General features: G+C 57.3%; 2 protein-coding genes across 3 annotated transcripts; one reads left to right on the forward strand and one right to left on the reverse strand.

Moving 5' to 3' along the window:
- Positions 1-448: 448 nt before the first annotated feature.
- On the reverse strand, positions 449-5,232 carry REEP4 (receptor accessory protein 4). Of its 2 annotated transcripts, none has more exons than XM_078379718.1 (8): positions 4,980-5,232; positions 4,258-4,330; positions 3,997-4,073; positions 3,521-3,641; positions 3,112-3,225; positions 2,360-2,516; positions 1,904-2,076; positions 449-1,695 (listed from the first exon to the last, which is right to left on the reverse strand). In XM_078379718.1, exons 1-8 carry the CDS (start codon positions 5,009-5,011, stop codon positions 1,414-1,416), a joined length of 1,029 nt encoding a protein of 342 aa, XP_078235844.1. In that variant the 5' UTR covers positions 5,012-5,232; the 3' UTR covers positions 449-1,413. The 2 variants fall into 2 exon arrangements, with proteins under 2 accessions (XP_078235844.1, XP_072835236.1); XM_072979135.2 differs by having other exon boundaries at positions 1,478-1,670; positions 4,980-5,228.
- Positions 5,233-10,135: 4,903 nt separating this feature from the next.
- SFTPB (surfactant protein B) lies at positions 10,136-18,115 on the forward strand. The gene is made up of 11 exons (XM_072979123.2): positions 10,136-10,272; positions 11,472-11,605; positions 11,868-11,939; positions 12,581-12,706; positions 13,139-13,291; positions 13,818-13,907; positions 15,398-15,581; positions 16,203-16,381; positions 16,556-16,636; positions 17,338-17,445; positions 17,970-18,115. The coding sequence occupies exons 1-11, from the start codon at positions 10,230-10,232 to the stop codon at positions 18,003-18,005; spliced, it is 1,206 nt and encodes a 401-aa protein (XP_072835224.2). The 5' UTR covers positions 10,136-10,229; the 3' UTR covers positions 18,006-18,115.
- The last annotated feature ends 758 nt before the right edge of the window (positions 18,116-18,873 follow it).

The raw sequence follows: 18,873 nt of genomic DNA on the forward strand, positions 1-18,873 counted from the left end.
ATATACTTTTTAAGTATTTGTGGCTACAGTTTTTCTTCTGAATGTTTCAAAACTTTGCTTCTATGTTGCATAGGCACAAAATATGTTGTTAAAACAAAAACTTCTAGAATTAAACAAGCTGTTGTTGTCTGGAATTACTGTATTGCAACATTGGCAAGGCATTCACACCCTGACACTGGGATGGGATGATATTGATGAAATTGGGGAAGACCATCTGGTTTCATCCTGAATTTAACCCTCAATTGGGGTGAATGCCAGCTGTGGCTTCTGCAATTTCCCTAGAGGTCTGTAACGTTCTGTACTTTGGAGAGAGATTGAAGTGTCAGGATCTCTGACCTTACCTGGAGTCCTGGCCTTGTGTGAATGGCTTCCTCTGCAGCTCTCTGACGCCCTCCTCTCCCTCATTCAGAAGGTGTTTTTTTTAAAAAAATAAACAATTACAAAGCCATGCTAGAAGAAAGATGCTTTTATTTAAAAATATACTAAAATGAACAAATGCACTTAAGGTCCTAGCCAGTGATGGTCTTCAAGTAGCCAAAAGTTAGTGTATTCACAGCAGGGTGAGACTGATTGGATAACCAATCCAAGGCATCCTAAGTGAGGTTTGGGTCACGGTCAGAAACTCAGAGGTTTTCTTTGGTTTCCTATTCCTGCACCCCAAACCCACCATGGAAAGCGTCCAACTCCAGGTGGTCCTCGGCAGCTGTTCAGAGCAGCCAGGAGCAAACCAAGGGCCTGGCTTCTTCTGAACAGCGATCTCTGCAGACCTGCTGTCTTGAAAAGGCAGGTCAGGATGTGGCACAGTGAATGTGGGTCAGCAAAGGCACGCGGTGGGAGGGGAGGACCCTGTGTACGTGAGCCCAACGGGGGGGGGGGGAATCATTTGACACCTGTCTGCTCCAAGGCACCATTTGGAGGCGGGCAGAGGAGCTATGGCACAGGAGAGGTTCCCAGGGCGGCTTCCACCAGGGGTATTGACCAGAGAAGCCTCAGAAAGGCATCGGCAGCCAGGGCTGGGATGTCCACTCCCAGAATCCACCCAGAACCCCTCCCCTCCCCACAGGCAGACCGGTGAGAGTGAAAGCCCTCCAGCCCAAAGGATATTGGGTTTCCTCTGCAGATCCTGCTCTGAACTGCAAGAAAACCTGCCCGCTGCATGGTGGGAGCCGCAAGGCACAGGTGCCTAGGAAGGCGAGTCCCCACCACTGCTAGGCTGTAGAGGGGCCGCCCCCAACGGAACCCCCTCTCCTGGGCACCTCTGTCAGCCACAGAGAGCCTTGAGGCTCCCATGGTGCAGCAGGGAAGTTTTTGTGTGGTTCAGAGCGGGAGCAGCCCAGGAAGAGCTGGTTTAACCCCGGTTAAGCCTTGGGGGCTGCCAGTCCCACCCTTCTGCCTAGGGGGCTCTGGGTGAATTTAGGGAGCAGACATCCTGAACACACAACAGCTCCATCCTTGTTCACAGCCATCGCCCCCCCCCCCACCCCTCCAAGGAAACAATGCAAGCTGCCAAGCCCTTCGGCACTCCCCGCATCCAGCCGTGCCCTGTGCGGGCTCAGGCCGCTGGTCCCACATGTGCCAGGGCTGCTGCAGCTGCTGCTCCCGCAGGCAGCTTAGCTCTCCTGATCGTCCGCCCTCTTTCTGGGCCGACTTCGCACCAGCCGAGCGGAGCCCTGTGGGGAGGGAAAGCAGAAGAGTCTTTGGGAAGGGAGGGCCCCTTTCCCTCCTGCCTCAGCAGAGCGTGCATAGCCTTTGCTCCCAGACATCAGGACGGGTGGCCTTGGGGGAAGGATCAAGTCCCGCGCTGGACGGCCCCCTCCCAAGGCCACGCAGCTTCCCCAGCTGTGCTGGCAGCTGCTCGCCAGGCGGGTCGACGCGGGGGCTGCCCATCCCGCCCAAGCCGTACCTCCTTGATCGGCGGCTTCCTCTTCACCACGCGGAGGCTCTGGCTCCTCGCCAGCGGCTTCAAGGGCACAGGGTCCTTCTTGCGAGTGCGCGGGCCTGCAGAGAGCTCAGAGTCTGACCAGCAGTCCTCCTCATGGCTGTCTGACCCCAAGGGCTGGGCAACCGTCCTGTGTCCTGCGGGAGGGAACAGCTGCTGACTCTCTGGCCTGCGACCGACAAGCCTCACCAGGGAGCCGAGAGCCTCTCGCTATCAAGCCAGGTTGGGCACCCTCTCTTGGCCTTGTGTTGAGCGGCAGGGGAGGAGCGGCACAGTCCACTCCCACCCCCACCCCACTCCCTGCCCGCAAACCCCCCCTCTCGGCAGCTGCTGTGGGCAAAGAACCGAGGGACCCCTCCTCCTGCTCCACGGGGGGCTGTCCCAAGCGGGAAGAGCGCTGCTCCCAGGGGGACGACCCACCTCTTCCGCCAGCCCTCTGACCAATGGGACGTCGGCAGAGCTCCTGCTCCTCCTCCAGGTACAGCGGGTCGGAGTAATGCACGGGCTCCGTGTCCGGGATGGAGCTCAAATCCTGCATGCTGAAGCTACGCAGGCGGCCAGCCAGGGCGCCCTGACCCTGCCCAGGGGAGGAAGGAGGAGAGAAAGGAGGGGGCAGGACAAGGCTGCTTTGATGATCGGAACCCATTTCCCAGAGGCAAGAACGGGGTGGCCTCAGGACACTGGAGAGGCCTGCAAACCAGGCTTTAAAGCATCACAAGTGTCAAGAAGATTAAGCACAGCAGAATGAGGCCGTCAGGGGAAGGGAGACACATCAAAAGAGGCAGGAAAAGGTCATCTGTTGTGGCCCTCGGTGACAGCAGAGAACACACAACCGTGTTTGTCATTCAAGAATACCACCCGTCGGAGCCCTGCTGGATAGACATCAAGGGAAGGGCCCACCCACTTCCGGAGGCGTAATCCAGCTGCCAGCCCTGAGCGCCACAGTCTCAACCAGAGGCCTGACATGTCCTTCCTCTCCCTGTTAGCAACTCCTAACAAGCAGGACACCTGCCCGCCTTCTCTCCCGGGTGATGAAACGTCTCACGAGTGGCATCTAGGCAAACAGGAACGGCCACTGTGTCCTAGTTAAAAACCACCCACCTTCTGGCTGGGTGCTGGCAAGGCCTTTCAAGCTAGGTTTTTTTTTGGGGGGGGTGTATGAGTTTGCTTACCCTCGTGGCCGCCTGGACCGCAGCGGTGGCCGCTACATTGAGGCTCTTCTTCCCAAAGTTCACGAGGGTCTCGTAGCTCTGCTCCTTTGCCTGGAGGATGAACATGTCAATTTCCTGCAGAGAAAGAGGGAGGCGGACCATGTGAAATCCCCAACATGCTTATGGAGCAGGCAGCAGACAAGGGGACCCACCCACTGGGGCTCCCTCTGCCCCCGAGGCCAAGTGGGGGTCTCTGCCCTCAGCCTCATCCCAGCAGGATCCGGCTCCGACTCAGAACGGGGCCGAAAGCAGCTGCTTCCAGGTCGTCTTCCCTGGAAGGGAAGCCGAAGGGCCTCCACTGGACACGGACTTGGCCCTGGTGGCCCCTACTCTCCCCTGAGCTGGACAAGAAGAAAAGAGGGGCCTTTACCTTCTCTTTACGGGACAATGTGGGATGCACAAAATTGCGGTAGAGGAGGCTGGCCCCCCGGGTGTATGGAGACAGCAGCCACACCACAAAGGCCATCTTGATCTCGTAGTAGAAGGGGAACCTGCTCAACAGAAGATGGAGCCATGAGACTGAGGAAGGCCGGGGGGGGGGGAGGGGGGGTTTTCCCGGAAGCCCCCAGCAGGCATAACTAGCCGCAGATAACTTGGGAAATACAGTGAGTTATAAGTTACAAGAGCTAGGTGCAACAGAAGTTACGTTATAGCACACCAAGTACAGGGTTTAGACCAGAGGGTCATGGGTGGGGGGCCTTTACACCAGCCTCTGACCTCAGAATTGTACGGCATGCGTCCAGAGAGGGGGCAGCTCACCCTCGCCAGCCTAGGAGGTTGCCGGCCGGCCCGTGGCCTCCGGGCGGTGCCCTGTGCCATGGGGGGGGGGGGGGCTGCCACACTCACCAAGAAAGGAAGGCTTCCGCCACGGCCTCCGTTGCCATAAAGAGCGCAAACACGATCCAGTACATCATCCAGCGCACCTGCGGAAGAGCGGGAGAAGCGTTAGGCGGGTTTTGCCCCCTCCACCTGGGTCACCCTGGAAAAGGCAGTCCCGCTGTGGGGCAGCGACCCCCTACGTCGGGGTCTCTAGGGAGGGACCCTAAAGCCTCGTCTGCCCCCGTCCAGCCCCTTCTTCTCCCCCCCCCCAGCCCTCCTGCCACTTACATATTCCCGGATGTTCTTGGTCTTCACGGCCTTGTAGGAGGCGTAGGCCGGGTAGAGCATCCCCAAGACCAGCCTGTAACGGAGCGGAGGGGTCAGGGCGGCCGGCCAGCACCGGTAGAGGCCCGCCAGGAACCAGAGGCAGCCCCGCCGCCCCCAGTGCCGGGCCTGGGCCTTCAGGGCTTCCAGGACCATGGCGGCCCCGCCGGGAGAAGGAAGGAAGGAAGGAAGGAGCGCCTCTCCCGTCTCCCGACCCAAAACAGCCCCGGCGGGCGGCCCAACGGTTGCTCCACCCCGGGCAGGGCAGGGCAGGCTCGGGCCGGCTCAACCGGCTCCTCCGGTCAGCCCCGGCCGGGGAGGGGGGGAGCTCCTTCCTTCCTTCCTTCCTTCCTGGAGGCCGGGCGGGGCGAGGGGGTGCGGGGCCCCCGCTGGGGCCTCCACCGGGCAACCCCCGAGGGCGCGGAGCTCCCGGCAGACCCTGGGCCGCCAAAGGAGAGACCCCGGCCAGCCAGCCGGCCAGCCCGGGGAGGGAGGGAGGGAGCGGCCGCAGCCCCCGGGGAGGCGGGGAGGGGGGGCTGAGCGGGACCTCCGCCGGGCGGGGAGGCGAGCTGGCTTCTTCCCCCCCCCACCCCACCCCGAGCAACCTCCTCCTCTCCCACTCCCACTCCCCCAGACCGGGGGACCCTCGCCGCCGCCGCCGCCCTTCCCCTTCCCTTCCCACTCACTCCACGGCGCGGCACAGGATCCAGGACACCATGATGGCGGCGGCGGCGGCGGCGGCCCGTTGCCCTGTCCGGCGGGAGACCAGTTGCTGCTGCTGCTGCTGCCCCCCCTCCCCTCCCCTCCCCTCCGCTCCCCTCCGGGCGGGAGGCGGGCAGGCGGCGGGTCTCCCTCGCCGGCCCCGCGCGCGCCCCTTTCCGCCCCGAAGCCCCGGCAGGCACCGAGGAGGAGCGCCCCGGCGTCTGCACTGCGCATGCGGAGGCGCCTTCCTCCCAACGGCCGGGGGGTCTGGGCCGCCCTCCGATTGGCTGCCTCTCTCCCCGCCCACGCCCGACGGGCTAATGGGAAGCGGGTCCAGCCCCGCCCCCTCCCGGCCAGCTGTTCGGTTTGAAAAACGGGCCCCGGCGCCGAGGAAGGCAGGGACCGAAGGGCCGCCGGATCGAGGCCCGGGCAGAGCGGGAGGGGGAGGGGGGAAGGAGTGCTTTTATTTATGTACTTAAAACCATTTTACCCCACCTTTGTCCTTAAAAAGGACCCAAGGCAGCTGACATGCCTGAGAGACAGGATTTAAAGCAGAAAACAATGAGTGTGGGACAGTGGTTTATATAATTAAAAGACAGCATTTACAGCTAACTCAAGAACTGTGCAAGCACTATAAAGGAACAAACAAACACCCCTCTGAGAGATGGGAAACGCAAGTCGTTCTTTGTCCCCCTGAGAGAGAAGCCCGATGCAGGCTTGCCCATAAGGAGCCCCGGCTCCTCCCTCAAAGCCTCTCCGGGCATCAGGGTGGCTCCCAGCCATGCGGGCACACGGTGGCCGGGCAGGTGGGTGGGTGCCCTGCTGGCTGGGCAGCGCTGCCTGGGGGCTCGTGGCGGCAGGGAAGGCTCTGGTCAAACTATTCCTTTGGCTTAAAAAAAAAAAAAACCAAAACCTGTCATGGTCACTGCAAGCTGGAACTGACTGGAGGGCACACAGAAATATTGGCCAAGTCTCAGCCTCTTCCCCAAAGGGTTTCAGATTATCCTTACTCTCCTGGATACCTGGCCGAACACCTCCTTCCCAACCTGCTTGACCATCCCCGGCTGGACGGTGGAGGTCATTGACCCCAAGAGAGGCCCAGAAAGAGAAGACCAGGAAGAAGCGGGGCCTGCTCGGCAATTGCGCCACATCCTTGGGACAGTCTCCGGCCCAAGAATTCATCCGCCCCCTTTGCTGGCGACTTTTAAGAGACTCTTGAAAACCTGGCTATTCCGAAAGGCATTTCAAGATCCTACATCAGCAGAGTGCAAGGATTCTTGCAGCCTTTAAGTTACCAGGTGTGCCATCTTGCTTTTATTAACAGTTTTCTGTGTTGTTTGTTTCTTGTTAAGTTTAATTGATTGATAGATTTTTATTCTGATTTTTATGTTGTTATGTTTTTTAAATTTTATTAAAGAAAAACAATAATAAAGCTAACATAAATGTGTGTACATGCATACCATACAATACTACTAAAATCCTGCCCCCCACCCCCGTGCCACCATCATCCTTGGGACCAGATAACCAAATATATACTTTTGATCTCTTTTCACCCCATTCCACTCCAAAAATACATTAATTCTTCTGCTGACTTATGCCCTCTCCCTTTTACAAAGACATAGTTCAAATATGGAAATATTGTTATGTTTATGTGGATATTACTTAATGTGCTATTGCTGTTTATTTTGTTGTGAACTGCCCAGAGTGGTCTGAATAGTGATGCATATAAACAGCAGATGTCAAGTAAAATAAACATTTACATTCCAAATGGAAAGGAATAACCTGTAGCTCTCCACCGAAGCCAGCAACCACTCCACTCCACTCCTCCTGTCTGTGGGAACGGAGGGATGAGATGCCCCGTTTGTAGGGATGCTCCCGGTGCAAGGGCTCATCCTGTGTGAAAGACATGTCGTGGCAAAGCAATTCTGCCTCCATCGCTGCTGAGAGGGCAGGTTTTTATCTGTGCCAAGTCACCCAGACACAGAGCTCATGAAAATCAGTGGGGCACGTTAGCATTTCATGGCGCTGCTTCATGTGAGAAATTTGGTCAGCTATGGCAAGCTGGGAGCCAACACACGCAGTCTGCCACCCTCGTATACCTTTTCAAAAGCTGAATATTTGAAATATCTGTTTAAAAACGCCTCCCTTCTGATACTCTGCCTGCCCTGCTCCTTTTCTCTTTCTAGGCTGTGCCTTGCTGGCATTGGAGGGTCCGTGTCTGTCTTTTGTGCTGAGGTATACACAATTTGACCAAACTCTGGGAGGCCGTGGAAGACAGGAGGGCCTGGTGTGCTCTGGTCTGTGGGGTCACGAAGAGTAGGACACGATTAAACAATACACAATGTCCATTTGTTTTAGAAATTAATCCTGGAAAATGTCTTCAGATGCAGATGGCTCAAGAGGGTGCCATTTTAAGTCGAAATGTATTGGACAGCCTGGCGAAAGGAAGCCGCCCTCACTGGAGTGTCCCTGAATGTCCTGGCAAAGAGCCCATCCTAGCCTGCTCCTCCCAGGAGTGAGTGGGGAGAGAAAGAAGGAGAGAAGGAGAAGGACAGGGTGCCAATGGCCCTCCAAGGCCTCACCCACCGGGGGAGTGCTGAATGGCTCCATTCAGGTCCTGTTTGCTCAGCTGCATGAGCCCATTTCAAGAGTCCCACTCATCTGGAGGAGCAGCTGAGCCAAGGACCGAGGCTGACATTCATCCTCGTGGGAGACAATCTGTCCTACGACGCACGGCTTTTGCCCATCCCCTGCTCTGGAATGCACGGCTTCTGCTGTCCCCCCCCTCCAATACCTGTTCTCTCAGCCTCACCACCACCACCACCATTGGCTTCTGCAACTTGAGGGGGTTGGCGCCAGCATCCCAGGAGCAAACACTCAACTTGGGTGAGAAATTGTGTGGCACCAGGGGAAAAAAACAGAATTAGCTCTGCAGACCCTCAGTCCTCAGAGGTGCGTAGCTTCAGTGGTGCTGGCGGTGGTCAGAATTGACCCAGCCAACCTCTGGTCCAGGCGTTGCTCCCAACATGGCCTGGCATGACTCCCTCTGCTTCATCCAAATAATACACTGTTTGAATTTTTTAAAAAGGCCAGATACCAAGGTGTATAAAAAGGATGATACCAGCAGTATCAATATTCAGGTCGTTGTTTAGCAGCAGTAACAAGTCTTTTATAGCACATTACCCATTGAAGTCAATGAAGAAATATTCATTATTTCCTGGTAGCCAATCAACTGGTTTCCATTTTGAGAAATGTCAGGTGGCGTCTTCATTCCATCTTTCATAATCTGATCGTTTAGACAAAGAAGCACCCTTGTGCATTTCGGCCCCACACTTCCACAGCTGGAGGCTACCTTGGCGTATGTATGATGATGGAGGTGTTTATTTCTCCGTCTGTGGATCAGCTTCAGAGGCATGAAAGACATTCTCTTTCAGTGAAACACCTCTCAGCCTTGTTGGCAGCAACATACGACACCAGCACAGTTAGCAAACTGGACTGAATGGAACGGCACCCCAGCTAAAATGTTGGGCGTGGTAGTGGTTACCTTGAGAGCAGAGATGGGGGTCAGCTCACCCTTTGAAGCCTAAAGCCTTAAATAATTTGGGTTTATGTGGCCTGAGTTTCTACCCTCACCGACAAGTTTCATCCCCTTTGCTTGGGCCACAGTCGAGAGCTCCGCTCGTGTGCCCACCACTGACAGCCCGGCAAGACTTTACCAGGGATGGGCCCTTCCCTTCTGCCCCTCGCTCCCTCAACACGGGATCCTCGGCTTCTCTTTCTGCCTCTTCCTCCGCTTCCTGCTGGAGACTGGAGTGCCTCAGGGTGACTTGGACTCTGGATCCATCAGCTATAGAAAAGGCTGAGGTGTTGCATCCAAACCTTTTTCTCATTTTCTTCCACTCATCCAGTCCTGTCCTTCCTGCATTTCTTCGTTTATTTTACCCAGTAAAACAAACCTTCTGCAATCCTTGTTTCTCGTTAGGCGGCCAAAGTATTCTAACCTTCTGCTTTTTATCTTGAATCCCTTGGTCTTTAACTCATTTTGCCTTCCTTGGTTACCCCACCACCTCTCTCTCTCTCTCTCTCTCTCTCTCTCTCTCTCTCTCTCTCTCTCTCTCTCTCACACACACACACACACACACACACACACACACACACACACACACACGTTGTAAAGCAGGTTTCCTCAAACTGGCCTCTCCAAAGTAGGTGGTTAATGGACATCTTCTGGTCCCAAGAGTCTCAACTTTGGTCTTGACTTTCCTCAATTTTCACAGTGCTGTTATCGTACATGTCTGCGTGTCCTGTGTCTTCTGGAATCAAAAAAGATAAAAGTAAGTGACTTCTCTGGGGAGGGATTTGTCAAAGGTGGGCTGCTGTCCCTGGAAAGGTCTCCTCCTTCCTCATTTCCCACCTGCTCCCCCTGAGAGCGCGAGGGGAGACGCCAGAGGGTCGATAGAGAAGCAGAGGCCCTTTCAGCTACGTAGGCCTGGCAAGGCGACCACATTCATGACCTGAGAGGATATATGTGATGTTCTTTGAACGTCGAGAAGTTCCACATAAGCACAAGGCATTTTTGATCTGTGGACCTTGAGCAGAGGGGCCCGTGGCTGTCGTAACCACATCCCGGAAATGTCACCTGCTAAGACTAAAACTCCCGGAACCTCCCACCAGCATCTCCAGAGAGAGTGAGAAGGATGGAGATGGGGAGAGAGTGATGCTCTGTGAAAGATGAGCGCAGGGATGGCCCATTCCAGGCTCAACAGCTGGCGCAGAAGCACCAAAGGAAAACAGCCGGTGTTGAGTGAGGGGCGAGGGATTTCCAGGGCCGGCAGGGCTGTGAATGCAAACGGGGCACCAGGCGTTAGCAAATCCCAACCCACACTGCGGTGCTTTGCCCAAGCCCCGACATGGGCCAGCAGGATTTTATTTATTTATTTTATTTATTTATTTATGAGCGAGCAGGCCGCCTTGTTCCCAGGGAAGGCTCCCTGCCTTCGATCTCCAAGGTGGCCCCTCTTCCGAGGAGGAAAACAAGCTTGAGTCAGACCGAAACTCAAGAGGCGAGTCACTTGATGCTTGGGGCTGGGAGGGGTGCCCAGAGGCCTCCCCCATTGGCTGGGCTCCACTGCCCCTCTTCCACGTCCTTCTGGCCAGCCCAAGGATAAAAAGGGCCCCTCCGAAGCCCTTGGCATATCCCCATCCAGCCCTGTCCCTCAACGCCTCCCTCCGCCATGTGGCAGCTGCTCCTGCTCGCCCTGCTGTGCGGCACCCCAGGTGAGCCCCCTCCGGGGTAGCGTTTAGCGTCAGCCAGGATGCTCAGAGAAACCGGGAGGTTTGTCCCACGGATCAGGCAGGTGAACGAGGAGCCTCTCCGGGGATTTTCGCCACATCCCGACTTGATGTGGAGGACAGTCTTTCATTCTCTCCCTCGCGGGAACCTTTATCTCCTAGACATTACAGATAGAATTCGCATTTCGCGTGCCTCTGAAGCAAATGAAGGGCACCAGTCATTGGCCTGGGGTGTTTCTATGGGTGTGTGTGTGAAGGGAGGCTGTAGCTCTGGGTGGGGTGTGGCGAACCGCCTGCCTCAGTTCCCCCGGTTGTGCAGGGTCCCGCAGGCTCTGAGCCTGGGGAAGGGAGGCAGGTCCCTTGGCTCCAGTTTGGAACCACACCCTCCTTCAAGAGGACTAGGAGATCTTGCTTTGTGGTGTGTGTCTCGGGCGGGCGTGCACGCGTGTTTAAACAAAGCTCCTGCTAGAACCCCTGGAGGGCCCCAATGGCCAGCTGGGCTGGACTCAGAGTCTGGCCCTGGGATAACCCTTTTCCTAGTGCCTTTTCCACCCTAAAACTTACCTCTAATTCCCCCGTTTTCTAGAAAGCCTTTGTCTACTGAAGAGCAGTGCTCCTGATAAATGGGCAGACTATCTCCCGACAGCAAAAGTAGCTGCCTTTGTTCATTCCTGGGTTCGTTCCTGATCCTAACAATTCATAGACCCCAAAATGCCAGCCCTAAAATACTCGAGATTGGTGCAGGGGTTGTGAATGTTTCTGCTGGCCGTACGGAAAGGGCAGGTTCTTTGCGAATTCCTCCAAAGTGCAGCCTGGCAGACTACGCTCACCCCAAGTGACAGTATGAGCTCTGTCCCCCTTCCGCGGGACTCAGCTCCCCTCCTTGCCCGCGTGGGCAACAGGGAGGCAGCAGATGACGGGGCCGTGCAAAGATGGTCTGTGCAAAGCGCTCTACAAGTACACAGAGCAGGAATTAGCTGCTGCTGGTGCGGTGCCGGACTGGATCTGGCTGGGCAGATGGGGGTTCAAACCTTGTGTGTGAGAAAGGGGGGGTGTTGCCTGTGTCCTGCCGAGGAGGCACCAGCCTGCCCCCTGAGGCCCTGGGCAGCGTATCTCCCTCCCAGACGTCCTTCTGTCCATCTGGCAGCTGTGTCCATACCAAAGGTTTTCCCCTTCCTTTCTAGCCTTGGCCAGGAAGATCCCTGGGGAGGACGGATGTGCCGAGGGCCCCACATACTGGTGCAGGAGTCTGGTGACGGCTATCCAGTGTGGTGCTTTGGACCACTGCATGCAGAAAGGATGGGGCCCTGCCATCAATGTAGGTGTCTATCCCCGTTTGCCCCCACCCTCGCCCAACCCAGGTTTCTCCCTGTGCCCTTTTCGTGTGTGGCAGCCGGGAGGAAGGACGGGGGGGGGGAGTGGCCCTGGCGGTGGGAGACGGGAGACCTGGGGACAAGGCAGCTGCAGGGCCTGCACGAGGTGAGAAGAGCTTGGGGAGAGGCGGGCAGGGTCTCAGCCGTTGGGCCAAGGCCCCCGGACCCCCACCCCTTGCCTGATGGACCACCTCGCCTTTCCCCCAGGAGGACACCTGTGCAGACTGTAAACAGATCGTCACCCTTTTCATCCGCATCGCCAAGGAGTCCAGCTTCAAGGTGATTCTGGGAGAGGAAGAGTTTGGAGGTCTCTGGAGCTATTCTTGGGGTTCCCCAAAGCTCAGGGGCGGTGGAGTTTGCTCCTTTCTCATGGGGGGGGCACTCAAGGAAAAAGGGCCTGTTCTCTCGTGCGAGCAGCTTCCTTGGGTTTCCCAGTCTGATAGCTGACTAATCACCCACGGGTCTGAACGGAGCAAACAAATCCTGTGCTTATCCAAATGAAACCGTCGTTTCGAAGGTGCTTGTACCCCACCTCCTGCCCCTTGCACAGCAGCAGGCACCTTATCTGAAAAGGAGCAGGTGTGCCACACTCCCCGCCCCCCGGGTGTGAGAGAAAGGGGGCAAGGAAGGAAAAACACCTCTTGCAGAAGGGCAAGGCTCCTGGGGTTTGTATGTACTTCAATTCAACATCCGTGATTAAATCATTGGTTTCCTGCAAACCCCCACCCCACCCCCTCTGCTTCCAAATCCACCGGGTGTCCTCTTTTTAGACAAACAAAGAGATTTTAATTGATTCTCATTGCCCCCGGGTGCAGAAGTCAGGCTGACAACCCTGAAGGCAGATCTTGGCATCCGGGAGAAGGCTCTGCCCCTCCCCTGGCAGCCCCTCTCCACTGCTCACGTTCCCCTGTTCTGTGCAGAAAGAAATCCAGAAGTATTTGGAGAACGAATGCACCACCTTGCCACTGCAGACGCTGGTCCCCCGCTGCCAGGCCCTGGTGGACACCTACTACGGGCTCTTAATTGCCAGCCTGGAAGAACAGATGGTAAGCTGTGACTTCCCGGATGCAGGCCAAGCAGTTGCTTCACCCCCAGGATGGAGTCGACTCTGGAAGCGGGGGAGGTAGACAAGGAAGCAAGGGGGAGCCCATCCTGCTCTGGAGTGGCCCCACACTCCCCAGCTGTTGGTGGGGCAGGATCCTTGACTGGAGGGCCATCCGACGGGAAGAGCAAGAGCCCAAAGAACAGTCCAAGGGAGGGAGACCAGAGACCCTCAAGCCGCCGCTCGGCGCCCCCTGTGAGCAGCACCAGGAGAGTGCCCCGGCGGGAAGCACACCTGGGCAAGCCTTCTGGCTCATTTCCCGCACCCCCCTCCCCTCTTTCACAGGGAACAGACCTCCAATGTGGCCCCCCCACACGCCTTTCCCCAGGATAGGGCAGCCGGTCATGGTTTATTTCTCCACCTTTCCTATCTTCAGAAACCAGAGGCCGTCTGTGCCCAGGTGAGCCTCTGCCCCTCGGACCCGCTGGGGAAGAAGGACACCTCCCGCCCCCGGAGCCCAGAACTCTGGCGCCTCCCTTGGCCCCCACGGCAAGGCAAAGGTCTCATCCTGCACAACAGCCAGGCCCAGGTGATGAGCCCTCCACTCCGGTTAAGGGAAGGGGCTCTCGGGAAAGGGGTGAGCCCGTGGCAGCTGCCGAGGGAGGCATCAGGCCCAAGGAGGCCCTGGGGTGGCCCGGGAGGCTTCTGAGGATCTGCCCCCCCCCGAGAAGGCGCTGCTCTCTCAAGTCTGCTGAGCAGGCGAGGTGGGGGACCGCCGGGCAGAGACGCAGCGTGACGGAGGGTCAGCGAGGATGGGAGCCTGGCAATGAGTCCCGAGCCCCTGGCTGGGGAGGACGAAGGCTCGGGTTGGGCTTTAAGCGGGGGGGTGCCATGGGGGGGCAGGCAGCCCTGCAGGAGGCCCAGGTGGAGGCTGTCCGGTGTGGGAAGGCGCCCAAAGCCCCTGTGTCCCTGCGCGGGCAGAGCACCCCCCCCCATACACACCCCGTGGCTTGGCCAGATCTGCTGAGATGGGGCTCCTGCCCTCGCCTCCTGTTGCTGCCCCCCCTCCTGGGACCGTGCGTGTCTCGCACTCACCCCTCCCCCTTTCTCCCCAGGGGAGCCCCGGCGAGCAACTGCCCATCCCTCTGCCGGTGTGCTGGCTCTGCAGGAACTTTATGGGGAAGGTGGAATCCATCATCCCAAAGGTAAGGTCGCCCCCATCCCCACCCCCGTCCCCTCATTCATGCCGCAAGCCGTTCTCTCTCTCTCTCTCTCTCACACACACACACACACACACAACACACACAACACACACAACACACACAACACACACACCAGAAGCTCTTCTGAGCTAAAGGTTTTTCCGTGCAGCAGCCAGCGTGAGAACGGGAGCCGAGAGCACCCGGTCACTTCTGCATTGGCTCCCTGTTTCTTCTTGGTTGGCTACTTCAAAGCATTAAATTCATTTCCTCATTTTTGCCTTTGTTTCTGATCTTCAAGTGCCCCTCAAATAAGAACAAACCATTAGGCAGGATGGTCGCCCCGTGTGACCATCACTCCATCCCATCCATGTTCTGGTGACAGGTTCACTTTTAAGCAGTTCCCTTCCCGGAGGAATATTGGAACTCATCCCATCGTTTCCAGTTGTTATTTAGTATTTTTTTATTTACTTACTGCATCCTCTGCAAACAGATTTATGTCATCTGTTGTTTCATGACTTTTTGTGGTGCAATAACACCTCTTTAGACCATCTAAACCTTGACCCGTGCTTTATAATTTTTTTTTAAAATATTTTCCTGTGGCAGTACTTGGGGATGAGTCTTGTTTAATGCAATCCATTCTTTTGTAGGTAATCCTGAGTCTTATGTGTACCCTATATGGCTGTGGAACATAAGGCAGAGAAGAGAATTTCAAATTCTGCACCTCTTTCCTCTGTTTTCAAGATAAGCCTCCCTATTTCCTTTTGATGTTTTGTATTCTGTTTCTCTGTCTTTGAAAAAAATTAAGAACTGTTATCAAATTCATAGTACTTTCTACTCCACCACCCATTTCTGCTTTGACGCCATGCATGTGATATTTTTTGGGACTCTGTTAACTGTAAAAGGACACTAATGGCAGAATGGTGTCTGAGCTGTTGATCTTTCGACCAAGCGCTAGACCTGAAAGAGCAGGAGACGATGGGGGTCTGAGAGACTCAAACATCGCCAGCTTGTGGACACATTTCCTGCTCTGGAGAATCGGTCATGTGCAAGTTCCTCTTCTCCCCCGTGGACTCATTTCTATGCATCTATTAAATTCATGTTTTGCAAAAGACGGCCCCGTTCATTACTGGCAGGCTTAAAGTTGCATACAGTGCACAGTCTTTCTGTCCTCCTTAACATCCTGCGGCCACTTAAAGGGAGAATCCTGCGGATGTGACCCAGGCGGCAACACTTTGCAGGTGGATGGTCTCCAGGTTGGCCGTTATGCTGGCCGGGGATCGTTCCTTCCGAAGGGATGGGTCTGCCTTTGGCACAAGGAAGGGGCGAGCACCTCCTTGTGCGACGCCACCTGCCTGCAAGGGGCCAGCAGAAACAGAGAGGATCCTGCCCCAGGCCTCTCCTTGTTATTTCCCTGCCCTGTGTGCCTGGAAGGCAGGAAAGCCCCAAATTCGCTTCTCCCTTCTCCCTCCCATCCCCCTTTGCTGTTTCCTCAGGCGACCATCAGCAAAAGCATGTCCCAGCTGTGCCGGGCTCTGCCCTTAGCGGCTACAGGAATGTGCGAGTGCATGATGGAAAAATATTCCGTGATCCTGGTGGACATGCTGCTGGAGAAGCTGGGGCCGCAGCTGATGTGCCAGATGATCCGCATGTGTGTGGCAGAGGAGGCCTCTGGTCAAGGTACACAAGCGAGCTCCCCGGGGCCTTCTCTCAAGGCTGTTCCAGAAGCAGGCACACGGCGGCCGCCCCGGCTTCTTTGCCAGCTGGGCTGCCCCAGGCGGAACGCCCCCCCCCACCAGCCAGGCCTCCCACCGCCTGCCAGCCTCCCAAGGGTGCTCAGAGGAGGGAGGGGGGTTTGGCAGGTGAGACAAGGAGCCCTCCTCCGAGAAAGGGGGTGTGTGAGGGCTCCCGTATGGCAGAGGCCGGAGGGGGGGGCAGGCTTGTGTCAGAGTTCACTGCCACGTAAGGGTCAAGGGTGCTTTAGTGGTGCCTGCCCTGCGTTGTCAGGGGTTGGGCTGGATGACCCCTGGAGCCCCTTCCAGCCCCTCCAATGCCCAGGGAGGCTCCTCTTCCTGGCTGGCAAGGAGGGGGCAAGGCGGCCGGCAGGCTGGGGCTCCTCCTGGCTGGGTGGGGCGGGAGGGCAGAGGAGGCCGAGAGGAGACCAGCAGCCGTGGGGAACCGGGAGAGGAAACGGGGGAGGGGGCGTCCTTCAGGCCAGAGGGGCCATTTCATCCCGTCCCAGAGACAGGAACCGCCTGGGCTGCCCTTTTCTCACCCCAGCGTTGTTCTTCCCTGCCACAGAGATGCCTCGAGGGGCACCTCCAGCCCCTGCGGGCAGATGCCAGGTCTGCCTGGCCCTCAGCGAGCGGGCAAAGGCAGCTCTCCAGGCTAACAACCGCACCACCACCCCAACCCCCCAGGCAGAGATGGAGGCGGCCGTCCTCATGGCCTGTGCCGACAGTTTCCTGGACTGGCAAGAGGTGAGAGAGAGAGAGAGAGAGAGAGAGAGAGAGAGAGAGACGCTCCTTCTTAGCAGGGGTGGCCAGACAGCAGGGGGAGACGGGGCAGGCCACTTCTGGGCCCAGGAGGGTTAAGGGCACAAAGGGGGGCCCAGGAAGGACCTAGACAGCCCTTCTCTCCCTACTCCTTTGCAGTGCAAGAGTTTCCTCCACCAGCACCAACCAAAGTTATTCACGCTGCTCGCAAAACCATGGAATTCAAAGACAACATGCCAGGTAGGATGGTTCACAAGAGCCCAGCTCTCCAGGTGAATAAAAGACACCCACACCCAAACCCACAACCCCCATATCACCCACGAGGGCCTGTGGCTGAGTATCACACGATGAAGAGCTGGCCAGGCATCCATAACATTGCAGCACCCCATCAGGGACGGGCAATTAGCAGAACCAAAGAAATGGACAGAAGAGACACCTGGGCACTCGGTGGAACTTTGCTTCGGAAGCACCGACGCGCAGCCCAGCCCAGCCCAGCCGAGGAGAGAGAAGCTGGCTGGAATTACCTTCTTCCTTCAGCTCTCGGCTGAAGAAGGAAGGCAATGGCTTCTGCTCAAGCAGGCTAACACATTTATCCCCTGGGAAATTCGAGATGCGCAGGAGTGACGCACATGCGGCGCCTCCCGAAGGGGTTGTGGAGCCGCCCCTGCGGGAGGGAAGCGACCGCACCTCGACAGTTACTCGTTCCTGCCCAGGCCTCGGTTCCTGCCCAGCTAAAAAGCCAGGAAGGGGACCCGGCAGTGGAGACCTGGGCCTCCCTTGGGGCATCCCTTCCAGACCCCACCCCACCCGCGCCAGGGGCTGTCCAGGCCGAACACACGCATCAGCATCGCAGGCACCCGAGAGAAGCACACAGAAAGCCAGGGGTGGGGGTGGGCCGCCTCCCTCCCCCTGATTCTGTTCCTCTTTGGCCTTGCCAACAGGAGTTGGGCGCCTGTACGGCTGAAGAGGAGCCTTCGGTCGGGGACCCAGCTTGCGCCCGGGGCCCCATTTATTGGTGCTCCAGTTTGGGGGCGGCCGAACAATGCAAGGTGAGACGGGTTGATCGGTCGAGTCCAACTTTGTGCTTCTTCTCCACCCCTCCCCCTGCCGGGCACGGAAGGGGCCCATCGGTTGCCCACCAGCCAGAAAGGACTGCAACACATTTCCCTCTTCCTCACAATTCCCCCACCCCTATCTGTCTTCAGGGGCACAGAACACCCCCAAGACTCATCGCCCCTGATAGCTCTCTGATCCAAAACCGAGGAGAGGGGGCCTCCCTGTCACCTTGCAGAGCTGCTGCATTTCAGCCCAAGCGTCACAAAGCTGGTTGCAAAATGCCTGCCCCCACCCCACAGGAAGCAGCCAGGCCTGCTCTGCTGCTTTCAGGCGCCGAGTGCAAAAGCAAAAGCCAAGGGTGCGGCCGATCTCCTGCTCCAGAAGAGCACTCCTCTCTGGGTGGTTCTCAGCTCTTAGTTCTGCAGGGCCACACACTGCTGTGAGGTCCCACCGAGCCTTGCCCTCTGCGGGGTGAGCCCAGCCTCACGTCTCCCTTCTTTTCCTCCTCCTCCTCCAGGCCCTGCACCATTGCCAGGCTCACGTGTGGCTGTAGCCCATCAAGGAGGGCCCTGCTTTCTTCCAAGTGAAGTCCTGCTCCCTTTACGCCACTGGCTTGGATTTGTCCTTGTGGACTGACTGGGGTGGGCTGGGCTGTGCAGGGGATCCTAATGGGACTGGGGGGGCAGGCGTTCATATTTTCAGCTACTAAAGTTAATCCCAAAATTACATCCTATGGAGTCTCTTCCTTGCATAAAGCTCACGTTTCTTTGACGCTCATGGTCTGTGACATAAGAGACACTTTTTGCAGGGGTCAGCCTTTGGCCAGGCCAGGCGAGGCCCCTTGCCCATCTGGGCCAGAACTGCCAGTGCCAAGTGACCACAATGGCTCTTTGGGGGCTCCGGCCAGATCCCTTCCTAACCTTCCAAGCAGGTGTCTCTGGAACCCCCTGGAGGGGATGTCCTCCCCAGGACAAGCCAGGCCTGAGGTCCAGCAGCCCCTCCTCCCGGCCTATCCAGAGGGAGGGGGTGGCTTGAGAGAGGAACGTGACGTGGAAGAATCATTCTGAGTGGCCCATGGACCCTCTTGGGCCAAACCCACGAGTGCCAAGGACTGGCAGAATGCCAGGCACACCAAGGAGGGAGTGGGGTGGTGATGACGGAGGGGTTGGCTCTCTCTTGCATCCACCTCGCTCACGAGGCAGAAAGGCAATGGCAGCGGGGGGGGGGGGAGAGAGAGCAGGACTTGGATGCACTCCTGTGGCAACTGAGCTGCTAATAACAGAGATGGCCAGAAAGCCCAACGAGGGCAAGTCCCACCCTTGTCAGTGTTTGTTGCCCCGTCCTTCAGTCCCTGAGGCCGTCCACTTTTGAGGGATCTGAGCAATTAACACCACGAGACGAATGTGGAGCCCTTACACAAC

The sequence above is a fragment of the Pogona vitticeps genome, chromosome 8 (genome assembly GCF_051106095.1).
Source record: "Pogona vitticeps strain Pit_001003342236 chromosome 8, PviZW2.1, whole genome shotgun sequence".
Taxonomy (NCBI): domain Eukaryota; kingdom Metazoa; phylum Chordata; class Lepidosauria; order Squamata; family Agamidae; genus Pogona; species Pogona vitticeps.

Excerpts from the sequence above, each read along its gene's own strand:
- SFTPB (XM_072979123.2), top strand. The coding sequence starts at position 10,230 with ATGTGGCAGCTGCTCCTGCTCGCCCTGCTGTGCGGCACCCCAG. Across the intron at positions 12,707-13,138 it reads CCAGCCTGGAAGAACAGATG|AAACCAGAGGCCGTCTGTGC; the intron begins GTAAGCTGTGAC and ends TCCTATCTTCAG. Across the intron at positions 13,908-15,397 it reads TGGAATCCATCATCCCAAAG|GCGACCATCAGCAAAAGCAT; the intron begins GTAAGGTCGCCC and ends CTGTTTCCTCAG.
- REEP4 (XM_078379718.1), bottom strand. The coding sequence starts at position 5,011 with ATGGTGTCCTGGATCCTGTGCCGCGCCGTGGA. Across the intron at positions 2,517-3,111 it reads CGGTCCAGGCGGCCACGAGG|GGTCAGGGCGCCCTGGCTGG; the intron begins GTAAGCAAACTC and ends TCCCCTGGGCAG. Across the intron at positions 1,696-1,903 it reads GGAAGCCGCCGATCAAGGAG|ACTCTTCTGCTTTCCCTCCC; the intron begins GTACGGCTTGGG and ends CCCTTCCCAAAG.